The 15,667-nt window shown below is 38.7% G+C and overlaps 1 protein-coding gene across 4 annotated transcripts; it reads right to left on the bottom strand.

The window, feature by feature from the left end:
* Positions 1-193: 193 nt before the first annotated feature.
* On the bottom strand, positions 194-11,381 carry tnip1 (TNFAIP3 interacting protein 1). Of its 4 annotated transcripts, none has more exons than XM_068325109.1 (18): positions 11,307-11,381; positions 10,260-10,442; positions 9,631-9,774; positions 9,441-9,526; positions 9,245-9,304; positions 8,366-8,575; positions 6,927-7,021; positions 6,403-6,565; positions 6,102-6,194; positions 5,920-5,985; positions 4,452-4,583; positions 3,842-3,970; positions 3,634-3,768; positions 3,418-3,543; positions 3,246-3,329; positions 2,576-2,791; positions 2,281-2,365; positions 194-1,676 (listed from the first exon to the last, which is right to left on the bottom strand). In XM_068325109.1, exons 2-18 carry the CDS (start codon positions 10,405-10,407, stop codon positions 1,597-1,599), a joined length of 2,052 nt encoding a protein of 683 aa, XP_068181210.1. In that variant the 5' UTR covers positions 10,408-10,442; positions 11,307-11,381; the 3' UTR covers positions 194-1,596. The 4 variants fall into 4 exon arrangements, with proteins under 4 accessions (XP_068181210.1, XP_068181213.1, XP_068181211.1 ...); XM_068325112.1 differs by having other exon boundaries at positions 2,576-2,701; XM_068325110.1 differs by lacking the exon at positions 11,307-11,381 and adding an exon at positions 11,077-11,224.
* Between the last annotated feature and the right edge of the window lie 4,286 nt (positions 11,382-15,667).

Below are 15,667 nucleotides of genomic sequence, written 5' to 3'. Positions count from 1 at the left end.
ACTCTGAAGGGCTGTCATGATGCGTGTGATGTTCTTGCAGGGTTTTGAACTGTGGATGTTTCTAGTGCACAGACACGGGATACTTTAAAAAAAATGATGTTGCTCAATTGTACTGTTACGACCACATCCCGTCTCCACTGATGTCTGGATGCAAAAATCAAAACACCGTGAATAAACAGAGAGAAAGACAGAAGACATTTAGAATAGATTTATTAAGCCAGTCAAATACAAAAGGTCCCACATGTGCTTTTGCCTACAGCAAAAAAAAAAGGAAAAGGGCTATAAACCAAGAAAATACAACTGCTAGTAATTACAGCATTCCTTATCAAAGTGCAACTCCACTACTTTGTAATCTCATTGGGATTGTTTTCCAGATTCACCTGTGCATTGTAAATCCTTCATCTGTCTGCCTGGTATAATATATTCTGGGTTTGTGTGTTGAGTTAAACAGTGGTTGGGTTTTTTGAGAGATTTGCATTCAAAACAGTAACTATCTCGATGTGGATCCTGTGTCTGATGTCTGGACTTTGTTAAAGCAGTTCACAGCACTGTCAACACAGAGGTCCTCCTCTGAGGAGTGATGGTATTGAAACACTGGATCTAGGGCCTTCAGGCACTGATGATTTATAGATTGAGCAGAACTAAACTCTCAGCGCTAGATGTTAACTGTTGCACTGAATCACCCTCAGTATATATTAATCTGGATGAAGTCAGTCTGTCATCGCTGCTCCTGAGGCTGTTCATGCTGTAATGTTTGGGGCTAAACTGGATAATAACACAAGATGCATTAATATGGAAATCAGTATGAGTGATCAAATCAAACTGATTAGAAGTGGAATTGTTGTGTTTAATGAGATTAGGTCCATCATCATGGGGAAAAAAAGACTGTGTGTACTGTGTGTTGTGTGTAACATACAATGTCAATAGCAACAATACAATATTGGGGGTTACGCTAACAGAAAGAACAGCAATACTAAAGACAATGATTTACACATAGGCAATGCAACCATCAAAACAGGTTATAAATAAATTATCAATAATCACAATCATGTTTTTGGTGTGATACTGTCGGAATTCATTTCCCCAAATTTTTGTATTTCAACAACCACTTTTAAACAGTAACACACAGGACATTTCTAAAACAACGATGATACTGAAGAAATCTTCAAAAATCAATTAACATTCACATTGTAAATTCTGATTCAGTGGATCTATATAATCATTCACTGCTGGAATGAGTATTCATTCCTATTGGGGAATGGCTTCCTGCAATCCTACAAGTAGCAAAACCAAACTGTCAGGTTGTTGCATCAAATTAAACAGGTATAGTTTCTGAAAAAAAGGTGTTGGTTTTTCCAACCCATTAAACAAATGACTTCAGTTCCTGATTAAAAAACAAAATAATATTTCATGTATATATATTCAGAAGAGCGAAGTGTTTCACAAATAGGCTTATAAAACGCAAGTATAAACAACATTACAAGAGGATATCTACAGTTCAGTAGGAAAATTATAGATCAAATCACACCTCAAATCAAAAACAAACTGATTTCATGCTACTACCCACATTCCCCTTTAGGTGGGTACTGTGATGATTTAGTGCTTTCCAGGGTCAATGTTCTGTCTCTCCCTTTTCCCAAATCCTCCTCCTGCTCCTGTTGGTGCTGTGGTCTGATCTACAGACACAGGAGGAAAAACTGAATGAGTTGCAAACAAACTGCTACACAATTCCAACCAGGAAACAAGAGTTGCATCAAGAGACAATGCTGGCAACATTTTGACAAACATTGTCTTTACATACACAAAGGAGCCAATCAGAATTTCATACATTCCACAATACATCCCAAAATTGTAAATGGTTACATGAAACAGATCAAATATTGATTTGCATATATTATTTTGCAATCTATATGCTTTGTAATCTGAGATTCAAGGTCAATTACTTTTCATAATCTGCATAAAAAGCAAAAAATATATATACATTTCCAAAAGGAGCAGGCCTATTTAGTACATACATGGCATGTTTGCAAGGTTTCAAGAAAAACAGACTGACATTTTTTCAGGTTTGCTCTGGATATAATTAGACATAAAAAAAAGCATCCATCCATAGATATAATAAATCATAATTTTAAAATTTGCTATATTATTTGTAGAGTTACTTGTATACAGTTGGGTTAAAACACATTCTACAGTTGTTGAGCCATACTGAACCGCTAATGAAACGAATGGGAGGTGATACAGTGGAATGCATCAAAATGTTGTGAGCTGGATCAACCATACCTGCATTCTCTGGTGGTGGTCTTGAACTCTCTCCTACAGCCCTGGCCCCTCTGGGCTGTGGGAATGATGACTGCCAAGGGAAACCCTGGCCAAAGAGACAACTTCATTGTAGCTCACATCACTCAAATATACTCATGCATCAAACCACAAAGAGACAAATGCTAGCGACATACTGAGTGTAAGCACGGCGAGGCTGTTCTGAATTACATCAGCTTGTTGCTCTCAAATAATGAAGCAAGTAGAAGAGAAAGAGGAGCCTCATCTTCTAACTGACTGAGTTACTAGAGCCCCTTACCGGAGTGACGGGCTGGAAGTCTCGTACGGGGGGCGGTGCTGCGGCGGCTGCGGCTGCGGTGCCTGCTGCATTGGGCATCCGGGGAGGGAAGTGTATGGGCCACCCCTCAAGGCCCTGCGGTCCCACCTGCACAAAGGGACCACAGTAGGGAGGGCTCAGCGGCCCGTTCACTGAGCCTGATGTGGGGTCTGAGGTACGTCTTTCCTGCTGCTGCCCCTATGAGGGATCACAAGTGCACATGTGATCCCTAATCAGCGCACAGCTACTGCTCTCAGCGAGCGCAGTGACCCAGTCATTTCAGGGGTCAACGCTGAACTTCTGCCCTGCTGCAGTCTCCTCCCACTAAAGATCGTCTCAATTATTAATCTTGAATTCACTGACAAAAAAAAAAACCAACTAGATGGAGTGAGGCTACTGTCCTGAAGTACTGTTTAGTCCATTATGAATCTGTTCCAGAAAATATCTATGTTGGGGCTCAACTCCATCACAAGGGGGCGCTAGTCTGCAAGACTTGTCAAACTCCTACTGCATTCCGGAGGGCTTGTATAGCAAATTTTTGTATATGACCAAAACACCAATCACACCATCTGACTGTCCTGACAATCATTAGGTACAAGAGTCGAACATGCCAAGAACGCTTCACGACCCAGACCTGAGCTGGAGCCAGTACCTGTTTGTGATGCTGCATCTGCAGTCTCTCCAGCTTGCATCTCTCTGTACGTTCTCTCTGACACTCATTCTGTGCCTGGTGGAGCTGAATTACGGACACAGAGTTAAATCTACTACTCAATTCAAAAGCATGCATATCACAGAGGAGAATATCCTGTTAACATATACCCCACCTGATTGGTCAAATTAGTAATCTGACCCTGAAGTCTCTCGACTTGCCGTCTCAAGTCCTCTTTCTCCTCATTCATTCGCTCCCTGTCACTCCTCTCTTTCCTGAAGTCTTCTTCAAAGATCTTCACCTGATGAACAGAACAATTAAGAGGAGTTGAGGAAACGCATCCATAATTGCAATCAAACAGTTAACGTCTATTTTTTATTCCATATCTAACCTGTTCCTTTAGAACAGCAATTTGGGTGAGCAGTTCCTGTTTTTTCAGGTTGTTGGCTGCTTCTGCAAAGTTACCCTGGCCTGGTGGTTGTTGGGAAGATGAAGGCGTATGCAGGTTTAAGGCTTCCTCTAAAGCCTGAAGCAGGACAAAGTGTAAGTATTAATTTCTCTTCTGTTCTTCCCTCTCTTCACATATGTCCCACACTGACCCTGTTGAGGCGTTGAATCTCCTTCTCCTGGTATTCTCTCTGTTTGCTGAGGGGAAGCAGCTGATCTTGCAGGTAGCGAATCTTCTGCTTTAGCTCAGTGGTCTCAGAATTGAGGCATTCCTTCTCACCCTGAAATGTACACAGCCAACATACAGTCACATGTTTCTGAAAGTACAATAATCCCTCGTACATTCACGCTTCACCTCATCAAGGATTTTTTGTAGATAGTCAGTCACATGATATCGGACGCGCATTCTACTTGCTGACAGCATCCGGAAGTGCGCTGCATTCCCAGACTCACAAAAGGCAGCACACTTTCAAGTATTACAGAAACCCTTAAAAGCGCTTTAAACTATCTACAAGAGTGTGGGAAAAGGTAATACAGATATAAGGTGGATTAATATCAATATGGGGAGGGTTCATAAACATTTAAATTACCGTAACTAATAAAATAGTTTGTTGCAATATCTCGGAATTGCATTATTTGTGGTTGGTCCTCGAATGCATTAACCACGAGTAACGAGGGATTGCTGTATCCTGAAACATTGGTTCAGCATCACTGTTTTGTTAGAGCCAACATCGTCTAAATTTTGCTTCCTCCTATGTTCACCTGCACATTTTCAATCTTGGACTTGGCCAGCAGAAGCTTCTTGTCGTAGTCACGCTGCCTTTGCTCACGCTCAGCCTCAAGCTCAAGCACAGTTTTTTGGGACTCCGCAAGCCGTTGCCTAAGGTCTGTGATCTGAGGGACAATCAGGCGTTTATGTTAGTCCATTTATTGCACGATGTAAGACACAATACTCATAAATATAAGAATGAAAAAACACTGTTTCATCTATGTCAATTGTCTGATTAAACATGCTTGTATTACAAAAAAATTTGTGTCATCAAGTCACAAACACAGCAACAAGGACACACGAACACACAAAGTTGTCTTTGTTCAAAATAAGATTAAACCTTGTGACGCACAAGAATATATCTAGGAAAATGCGGTTTAAACCCAAAGCTGCACAGTGTCATCATCTCAACAATGTGACTGCAGCTTTAATTATGACTGTGTGTGCAGAAGTGCGGGTGTGTGTAACTGAGTGTGACAGTGTGTACATATGTGTGTATTTGCTGGCCTCTGACAGCACCACAGCAGGAAATCAGCGAGTACCAGAGGGGTGAGGGAAATTCTTACTGAAGTGTAACAGGGCTTGTGGTAAATATGTTCTCAGATAGCAAACTATTGCAAGATTGCACCTTTTCCACTGGAAGCACTTACTGAAACACACACACACACGCACACACACACACAAACACACACACGTTTCACTCTCAGCTGTTGTAGCCAAACATGACAGTCGTTTGTTCCTAATATTTCCTAATTATTAAAATCCCTTTTAATATGTGATTTCAACCCTTTCGAAAACACGTAATAGTAAGAATAACAAAAGCATTTATTGCCAAATATGACAACTGGTGTCACAATTTAACAACACATTGCTGTAACCCACTGTCTCTACAGTGTTCAGTACGATCCACCTGTTTTAGGACCCAGCTAACTTTTGTTGGAAACATTCAAACTAAATTGCTACCATTTTTGTGTTCTGTTACTATAGGAGTATTATGATGAGACAGTTGAACAATTAGTTTTCAAACAAGGCCAACACATTAAAAAACATCCATTCCAAGTTCACACATACAAATAGAACTGATTTATTATGTAGAAATCAGGTTTATGTCTTTGCTAAATATTTGAAATGAAATACTTGACCTGATATATAGAAGAATTCTTGTACATTTTATGGGTGTTTTGCAATTTATCATAAAGAATTCTGGCAAGAAAAATGAATTCTGAATAAAGTAATGAAAAGTGTACATAAAGTAAATTAGAAATTAAAAAAAAATAATTTGTGGATTCTTTTGAACTGATGGGATTTTTATTTAATGTGAGAAAATATGTCAAAACATGTTAAAATTGAGCTTTGAAACAACTGACATGAGTGTCCCTTGAAGAGCTACGGTATTAAATGTTGAGGATGCAGAAATGTCTTCCTACACTTTCTATAACAGCTGTAAAGTCATTACTGTACCTTCTGTTCAAACTGTGACTTCATGGAGTTCCACTGAATGTCCCACTGCTTGTTCACCTCCAGTACCTGTGAGCAGTTTCAGAAAGTGAAACATTAAACATATAGGAAACAAAATACACAGACTTTCCCCAATGGCAAAAGAGGATGAGCGGTAAGAGTAAAAAATAAAAAAAAAGACTCACATCCTTTCTCTGCTTCTCCAAAAGCTTGATCTTCTTTTCATACACCTCGACATCACAAGGTTTAGTTGGGGTTTTCTCTGCAGCTTTTCCACTCTGGGGGCGCAAAAAATATTCCTGAATCCCCAGCATTCCAACCATTACTCTAACCCGACATAATGAGCACTTTTCAGAGGGGAAGTTTTTTGTCAAGTCCTTCCAAAATCATTAATTCAAAGTAATTCCAAAAAGGAGAAAAATATTTAAAATAAAATCAAAATCGTATGTAAGTGATACAGGTTTATTCCTATATCATTTTAACTACCTTCTGGGGTGTACTGGCTTCCATCTTCGGTCTTACAGCCACTAGTTCTTCCTTCACGGCTCCTTCTTTGGCTTCAGGAGCTTCGGTGTCAGATGCCGCTGCTGATGATCCTACCGCTGTTGCTCCTCCTGTGACCAACTCCTTCAGTTTCTGATTCTCCTGTCTATCGTTTTCAAGAAAATGAAATTGGCAGCAGTTGTAAGTCACACAGTTGACTTTTTTCTCCAGCTTTATTTTGTCCTTTGGGAAGGCCCTACAATACCACTGGAAGCTATGGTGTCAACAGAAAGCAGTGGAGTAATTCACTTAGCAAAACCGAAAGCATGGTCAACAGTTAACAATTCTGTTATGTAATTAAAACAGGAACGGGTGGCTCATTCACTTAAAATTCAAATGAAATGGGAAATAAAAATTCTACAGAAAATAAAAAAATAACTTAAAATAGTAAATACATAAATATAATACAACAACAATGGTAATAATCCAGAAGACACCCAAATTCAAACTAAAAAAAAAATCATTACCTCAGCTGTTCCAAATCCCGATTCCTGATATGATGATCCTCTTCCATTTTCTTTCGTAACTCATTGTTTTCCTGTCTGAGCTGCTCACAGAGAGTCTGTGAACCAAAACACACAAAAATCAAAATATTTAGCTGTGTGAGAACTCATTAGGAAATGCTTTACATTTCTAATGCATATAATGACTTTCTTTCTGAAACATTGTCTTAATTGCACGTTTGATCCAAAAGCTGATGCTATTTATCGTGCACATAAAAGTTCCCAGCTCATATGAAAAACTGTGTACAACACCAGGACTACTATTGGAGTTATCAAACTACATTAACTTCCTCCCCTAACTGTATCATTACATTACAAACTAAAACTAAAACATTTTTTAATATGCCAAATATTCATTCACTGGAAAGTAATTGTTTTGAGTTTTGCAGCCTCTGTTCTGAAAAGTTCACCACCACTTACAGCTCTGTCTTTAAGGATAACTCAGTCACCAACTAGTAAAAAAACTGGGATTACAAGGCCTGCTGCAGTATGCCATAATGATGGACTTGTTTTCAGTCTCTCATTATTACAAATTAATGTTATGTCTGTAAGATTCTCAGTGATCCAGGTTATGGTATAACTCTGTGTTGAAAAAAATCAACTGGATACATAGGAAAAGCTAGAATACCTTCCCGTCTCACCTAAAAGGCTCTTTCAGCTCTGAATGGCTGGTGGGGGGTTCCAGATATTTAACCTAGTGGGAGTGGTCGAGGTCATTAAGTTGAAAAGCTCAGGTCTCATTCTGGACATCACAACCATCGTCCAAAACAACTGCCAGGCGACTCCAAACTCCTACAGAGTTTCAATGTCTCCCATGACGTAAAGACATTGACCATTCCCACTAAGTTAAAGAGAAGCCAAAGATAGGGGAGGGCAAGCAAAGAAGTATTTTTTATCAGAAACTTTACAAAGAAACCAAATTACAGGTGGTAAGGAAAGGAAAGGCACAGCCATGGAGACCGAAGACAAGAGAGTGTTCAACATTCCTATAAGCAGGGTGAAATATGAATGTTCCATCATGAACAGTGCAACCCACACAAGTCATTGCTGCATTGAGCAATTTGAGTCTCTCTTTAAATATAACAAACGAAGACAAATCTTCTTTTGGTACGGGACAACAGGCAACAGAAACTGACAAAAACCTCAATAAATGGGCCTCCATTTTTTGAGAGAAGAAAACAAAACTTTTCATGACAAATAATTCTGTATAAACATTTACATCCATTGCATAATCATAATTTTAAAAAAACCTCCAAGGTTCTCTCCAGCATTGTTGGGAAACAGCTTGATATTTTCTAAACTGCAAAAACAATTATTCAATTTTTTTTTAAAAAGTGTCGTGGTTGCTCTGCTTCTATTTTATTTTTCACTTTTTTTTTTCATTCAGTCATTATGTCGCATACCTGTAGAAGGGAGGTCCTCTGTTCATTCTTTTGAACCTTAGAGGAAAGATGGTGAAACTCCACAGCCATTCGACCGAGGTGAGCCAACAGCTGGTTGGGGTTGGATTCCTCTGCAAATATACTAAAGGAGCTCTCTAGCCTCTTCAGCTGACTGGCCAGCTCAATGTTCTCCTGGGGAAGGAGGGGGATCGCTCCTGCCGCTGACCCGGCCTGGAGAAGCACACACAGGTGAAGAAACCAGTTACACCTCTCAATCTGACGTCGCTTATGAGCTAACAATTACACAAGTACTTAAGCGAGCACAAGAATGAAATTTAATCATCCTGTAATAGTCATTGTGCTAATCAGTAAATGATGAACATAAACTGAGTCATCAGGAAAGTTCAACTAGTTTTTCCTGTTGGAACTAGTCCATACCAAAACAGTTGCTGTGACAAGATTTTAAATTCAGTTCAAGTAAGGAAACTGTCCCAAGTTAGTTCAAAAAATTTTCCATTATGTGATAAGCTTGTTTATAATTTTGACTGACTGGTATTGACTCAGTGGCATTAGTTTTAACATTTGTGCCGGAGATATTCTGGAACAGTGTCCTATTAACACATTCCCTAGGATGTAATGTGTGAATGAGTCATCTTTGCAATTCAAGTAAGTAACAATCCTGGACTTTCCCCAGGCTGACTCAGGCCAGAGCGACCAGAGTTGAGTTTTTTGGTGAGTCACCACATCAAGGATGTGCTCCTAATATTAAGGAAATAGCTGTGAAAACTTAATGTCAAAAATAACAAAAATAAATTGAACAAAATAATCCTTCTGGGAGTTACTTTGTTTATCATATTAATTACTCTTCTAAGTTTGTGATACAAAACATTAGGTACGTACAGTCAAGGCATCTGTTGTCTTCTCATCCATATTCATGACCTCAAACTCTGGTGAGGCCTCCTATAAAGACCATAAAGTAAGTAGCACTGTAGTATATGTCTGTCATCAAACTAAAACTAAATTAGTCTTCGAAGTGGCCACCGTTAAATAGCCAATAATATTCAAAACCCTCATGATGCCTGTACAGGTTACTTACACTGGGCTTCTCTGGCTGAAGGGTCTTCCCTAAACAACTTGTTTGTTCCTCCTCCCGCTCTGCAGTAGGATGTAAACAGGGCTTACCTACAATAATGAAACATATAGTCAACAAACTGTCCACATAAATAAAAAATTAAAATTAATATCTCCACTAGATTTAACTCGTGATTAAATTCCATGAGACCTACTTTGTGTTTCATTCTGAATGTGTCCTCCCATACACAGACTTGTCGCAAAGCTGGAAGACTTGAGGGCCTCATTGTCTCTCACGAGTTCCTCCACTCGTTGTCGAAGCCTTGATGCCTCAGACTGGGACTCTTCCAATAAATCACCTGCACATTTCAGAGACATATTTTAATCTCTTCAATACTTATGAGGGTCAATATGTTCAGCATTTACAATAATTGAATAGACTGAAAGGATTTAATTGAGAATTTTTGTACAAGCAGTTGGTCGTGAGTCACAAAATGACACGCAAGGTTTACAACAACTTTAAAAACAACTACCGGTAATCAGGTTATACTACATTCCACCACAATTGTTGCATTATAACTCACTTCCAGAATTAGTTTAACTAAACTAAATATATTCATTATAGAAGACACACAATGTGTTTATAGGTGCATTCATATTAGTAATCCATTTAGTGCAGCTACACAGAGGATGCTAAAGGTAGCAACAATAATACTTTTTTTTTAAAAAGACATGCAATTCTCAGGTATCAAGAGACAAGAAGAAAAATGTGTGACACCAAAAAGCAAGTGTCATGATAGCTCCATTCACATGAAAAATAGCCATTCTGTCTTTAGGAACCTACCTAAGCTCTTTAGTCCCTTCATCCGTTCTCGCAGTATGCTGTTCTCCTCTAGCAGCTGTCGATAGCTGCTTCCTCCTCCTGTCTCTTCCCTGGTCTTGACCTCACTCCCACCTGGATCATAGATGCGGTATGGTCCTTTCCCTTCCATTGCTTTGGCTCACTTCCTAAACATGGTCCCCTGAACTTTGAAAAGAAATCAAACTTTTAACTTTCTATGTCATTACAAACTCATTAGAAACTGTAATCTTAGTGGCACAGCTATTCTTTACATAAAATTAGTTTACTGTTTCTACACGGTCCTCTAGGTATGACAGTAGCAGAAGCAGCCAAACAACATTTGTAATATTTTGAATTATATTAACGATGCTAAAATATTGCTGGTAACGAATGCAATTTAAAAGTAGTGGTACAGTGTACGAAAATAATAATAACTCGACACCGAAGTCTTGAACAACTTATACAGTAACTACACGACAACCTGTAAGTCAACTGTCCAGAAAACATTTTCGTCCCTTCTCTGTTCAGTGCCTGAAAGGACAAGTTTAAACGATAAGTTGAGCCATTTTAGAAAATCTACACCAAATGACAACAAAACCCTCTACAATCCCACCATAATACCACTCTAACAGATGCAAACGTAGGGTGCAAATCTGCTGAAGATTTGTGGTGGCTAAATATGACAGCTACAATGTTCACATCGAAAGGAAAAAGGATACAGGCAGAAGAAAAAATACTAACTGCTACGTGAATCTTGTTGACAAACATTAACCCAGTAGACGAGAATCAAATGCATCACAATCTAGCTAATGATAGCTACCTTGATTGGCTGAAGAAGGCTAATATTAGTTTTCGCTGTTGTCATGCAAATTGCTAGCAACATTCTCGATAGCTGTCGGCTGGCTAATACAGTCTAATGACAATACGGAAGAAGACGCCGCCAGTTCATCTTGCTTACACTCTAAAGATTCATTTATCGATGCAGTAAGCCGTTCGAAAAGTTGGGTTGAACGGCAAATGAAAGAAAAACGGTGTCTTTTGTCTGGATACCTTTCAACAGCCAGTGGCCTCTTGTCTATCTGCCCAGACATCGATTGCGGAAGTGGTCTACTGGAAGACGAAGACTACTACTATGGCGATGCAGACGCCCGCCCTATTCGGCATCTGATAGGTCTAATATGACGACGATATCTTTACGCCACTCCTCAGTGTAGGAACTTCAGAGAAGACGTTGCCGCCAAGCCTATCCGAGGCAGAGCAGGGCGGGATTAGTCTTCGCCATAGTATAATTCGTCACATCGCGTTCTGTAGCCTGGGAAATTCCACCTCGCACCGTTTGATGTAAACAGCGATGATTGACAGGTCTGCGGACCAATCAGAACTCCGTTCTCTGTCAGCTGAGCACCATGAGCAGCATCTGTCTGTAATGTAAACAGCGTAGCTCCACATTTTGCGTACGTCTACGTCGGGAAAATAAAGAAATAATGCGATCAAAATAGCTCATGTGATTCTAAACGTGCTCTTGTGATAGCATAGTGAGTAAAACTGATATCGCTTTAAAAAAGCAATTACACCTTTTTTCCGAACCAAAGGGCGTTAACTTTATTTGTATTTAAATCGTATCAAGTTTCTTAGGAAGTCTTGAAGCTCATGCGAGGTTTTCAGAGACAAACCCGTTTGACTGTTTATTCATTGATAATTTTAGAAAAGGGATTGGTGGGGTTTTCTGTAATTGCATCACATACACCACATTTTCTCTGATGTTCCTGTCTCTCAAGTTGTACTGAAAAGCTGTTGTTAATTTCAGTATCCGGTGTAAGTCTTGCTGCAATCTTGAGTTCACATTGTTCTCCAGAAGTTTATGAGGTCTTCATGGATCACTGTGTGGACCACATGGACTGTTCTGCCAAGTCCATTCACCTTGATTTGAAGCCCTTCAAGTTCACTTGCCAGTCAGTTTGTGTGTGTGTGTGGGGGGGGGGGGCACAGCATCTCTTCAGTCCAAGCACTGCAGGTTCTCCATATGTCAGCTTGATAAAATATATAGAGTTTAGGCAGCACCATTCAAGCACTAAGCTACCGCACCTTGGTCGCATGGATGGATGGATGGACAGACAGATCAATTCCAAGGGAAGCTCAAGAGGCAGACGAGAATAGAAAATGACAGACAATCATAGATCTCTATGTTGAATAAAGTCAGCTGGACTTGATTTGCAGAACTACAGAACTGATTTTTCACCTCTTGAATGAGAGGGGAAACATCTTCAAGCTTTTCCTACAAGTCTAGTGGACTCTATTCAATAGAGGGACATACCATAATCTGGATGACTGAGAATCTCAACAGGAATCTGAATGTAGCACAGAAATTTAGTCATCAGACTTGATTAATTAGACTAACTGACTGATCAACATTTTGTTTCAGCTCTGATTGAGAAAATATTTTTTCAATAATACCACAATTGAAAAGGTTTCTTTTAGGAGTATTACACCACCTTAAGTACTGTACTATGAATACTAAAAAAACTTGATATCAGAACTTGATATCTGACCTACTGTACTTTTTTTTTTTTTAATTTAAAAGATAATTGACAGCAACACTGACATCTTGTGGGAATTGACAAAGAGATAATATGTGGTCAAATTCCTTCCACAGGGAGTAACAAGGGCCATTCTTTGGTGAAGTAGTGCAACTCAGCTTGTTACCTAATTCAAATTGATAGAATTTAACATTGGAAATAGTCAGTTAAAAAATTATTGTATATGGTTTACAAAAATAAACTCACTTCACTTTCTTTCGCCATATTTATTATGTAATGTGGACAGTTGCAGTGCTTTGACTGGAGACAAGGCACATCTGCACTATCTACAAAACATTACAATAGTTTATCCTTGTGATGGAAATCAAATGTCACTGACCAACAATTTAATCTTTCAACAGCTACTTATAAAGTTATCAGGTAACCTGCCAAGGCATTGCTAGAAACAACAAGTTTCTTCTATAGACAACTGGGTTACAATATTTACAACTCGTAATATAGAATCGTATATGTGCAAAAGGGAAGAGATTTTGGAATTTAAAAACTTTAAATTACTTCTGTCTCTACTCAAAGAACCTTGGTTCCATAGAATATGATTAGATAGAAAGAAAAAGAATAGAATAGAATAGAATAGGAAAGAAAATATGGATGGATGGACAGCGACAGATGGACAGATAGATAGATAGATAGATAGATAGATAGATAGATAGATAGATAGATAGATAGATAGATAGATAGATAGATAGATGGATAGATAGATAGATAGATAGATGGATGGATGGATGGATGGATGGATGGATGGATGGATGGATGGATGGATGGATGGATGGATGGATGGATGGATGGATGGATGGATGGATGGATGGATGGATAGATAGATAGATAGATAGATAGATAGATAGATAGATAGATAGATAGATAGATAGATAGATAGATAGATAGATAGATAGATAGATAGATAGATAGATAGATAGATAGATAGATAGAAAGAAAAATGGGTTAAAGAATATTAAGCCCATAAATCTGGTAGGTTCTGGTTACGATGTAAGTGTCATGTATGTGGCTGTGTCTTGCTTCATTCAGGTCATTGTCTTGAGAAGGATGGAAAGAGTGCAGCTCAATAGAGTTGGCAACATAACTCTGCTACAGGATGTCAGCTGGTCAAATTAAACTTCACTACAGAATGTTTCTCCACACGACAGATAAATGAATGGAATGAACTTATATCGTCTAACATTATTTTACAATGTGGATTCAAATTTGTGATTACTATTCTACTCATAGCCCTTTTATGTCTTTTGTCTTCATAACAGATAAATCTAAAAACCCAGATAGATAAGTTGTTGCAAAGTGCGTCCATCACTCATTAATGCTGTCTGCCAATTCAGAAAGCTTTGCATGCAAGGCTATTCAGGAATCTGGCATGATAAATATTGAACTTCAATTTTTATCATTAATTCATGGATACTAGGGCTGTCACTTTAACGCGTTAATAAGATTAATTAATTACGATGCAAATTAACGCGCTATAAAAATTAACGCAATCGCGAGTGGCAAGTCGAAGAATTTTAAATTTGGCCCATTGAGGGACCCGTAGGCTGCAGTGACGGCACTTCCTACCTGCGCCACTAGTCAAAAGCAGGGTGACAGATAGCAGAGATGGACGCGACACAGGAGAGCGGGGCAAGCCCACTCGGACCTTTGGGCGGAAAGTTTATTTCTAAAAAGAACAAAGACGGGACTATCAACAAAAACGCAGTGATTCTGCGCTGTAGACGCCTCCGTCAGTCTGCCCCAGGGCAGCTGTGGCTACACACGTAGTTACCAACACCAAGTACGAATGAGGAGTGAATGAATAATGGATCCGCTATAAAGCGTCTCTGAGTGTCCAGAAAAGTGCTATTATTATTAGACATTATTATTATTATAATTATTATTATTATTTGTACCTTTTGTAAAAGATAATTTTCATGTCACCGAAGCAGCTCCAGTCTAACGTATCATTTAAATGTAAAACATGTCACGGACACAGAGTTGAACGTTAGCTTACCCTTTTAAAGGAAATGCCTGCCCTGTTGGCATCTTACTACTGACGTTGCCTTATTCAGAGGCATGTTATACTATTCATTTTGAATTGCTGCGTTGAGTCAGCTTTAGTATTCATTTTGATTGAGTCTGCTTATGTGCCTATTTGAGACTCAGCCTTATTTAATTTCTGAATTTTATTTTATTTATCTGTATTTGTATTGCATTTTTGAGAAATGCACCTGGCCTAATGGGTTTTTCCTGATGTGCGTGGCTTTTTTTCTTTTGAATTTCAGTTATAAAGCACACTTAACCAACAAAAATGTGGATTTCAAATCTTCTCTTCTTGGTGTTATCTATTGATTAGTCATGCACTACAATTTTGTAATGTCCAAGAATTCTAATTCTTTATTTGGGGGCCTTTAGCAGGTATGAGATTAAAATGAGATTATTTAGATTAATTAATTACAAATCCTGTAATTAATTAGATTTTTTTTAAATTGCCTGACAGCACTTTATGCATTCACAGACTCAACAATAGCACAAAGGCATCATTGTCATGCACGACAAATATTTGTGTCCTTACTGGTTTATGAGAAAACTTCTTTGTGGCGGCCCTGCTAAGGCTCAAAAGCAAATTTCGAATCAAGGTCCACAACTAGAGCAAAAAAAAAAATGTTTGCAGTAATTCTACAGCACTGCTGTACAATTGAATATACAGTAGTGCTTATTTTAGAGATTCACATTTTTTTTAAATTCACCTTTATTGGTTTACAGTATAAGAAAAGATGGTCATATATACGGTATAACTTCATGGCTACATGTAATTAAAACAAGAAGACCCTTGCA

This window comes from Antennarius striatus, chromosome 10 (genome assembly GCF_040054535.1).
Source record: "Antennarius striatus isolate MH-2024 chromosome 10, ASM4005453v1, whole genome shotgun sequence".
NCBI lineage: Eukaryota > Metazoa > Chordata > Actinopteri > Lophiiformes > Antennariidae > Antennarius > Antennarius striatus.
The sequence above is the reverse complement of the archived record's forward strand: the minus strand, read 5'-3'. Positions and strand labels throughout refer to the sequence as shown.

Bases quoted from the DNA above. Each gene is read 5' to 3' on its own strand.
- tnip1 (XM_068325109.1), bottom strand. From the start codon at position 10,407: ATGGAAGGGAAAGGACCATACCGCATCTATGATCCAGGTGGGAGTGAG. The intron at 5,986-6,101 runs GTGAGTCTTTTT...AACTGCTCACAG, and splicing joins TGGAGAAGCAGAGAAAGGAT to GTACTGGAGGTGAACAAGCA. The intron at 1,677-2,280 runs GTATGGTTGATC...CTGTGTCTGTAG, and splicing joins ACCACCACCAGAGAATGCAG to ATCAGACCACAGCACCAACA.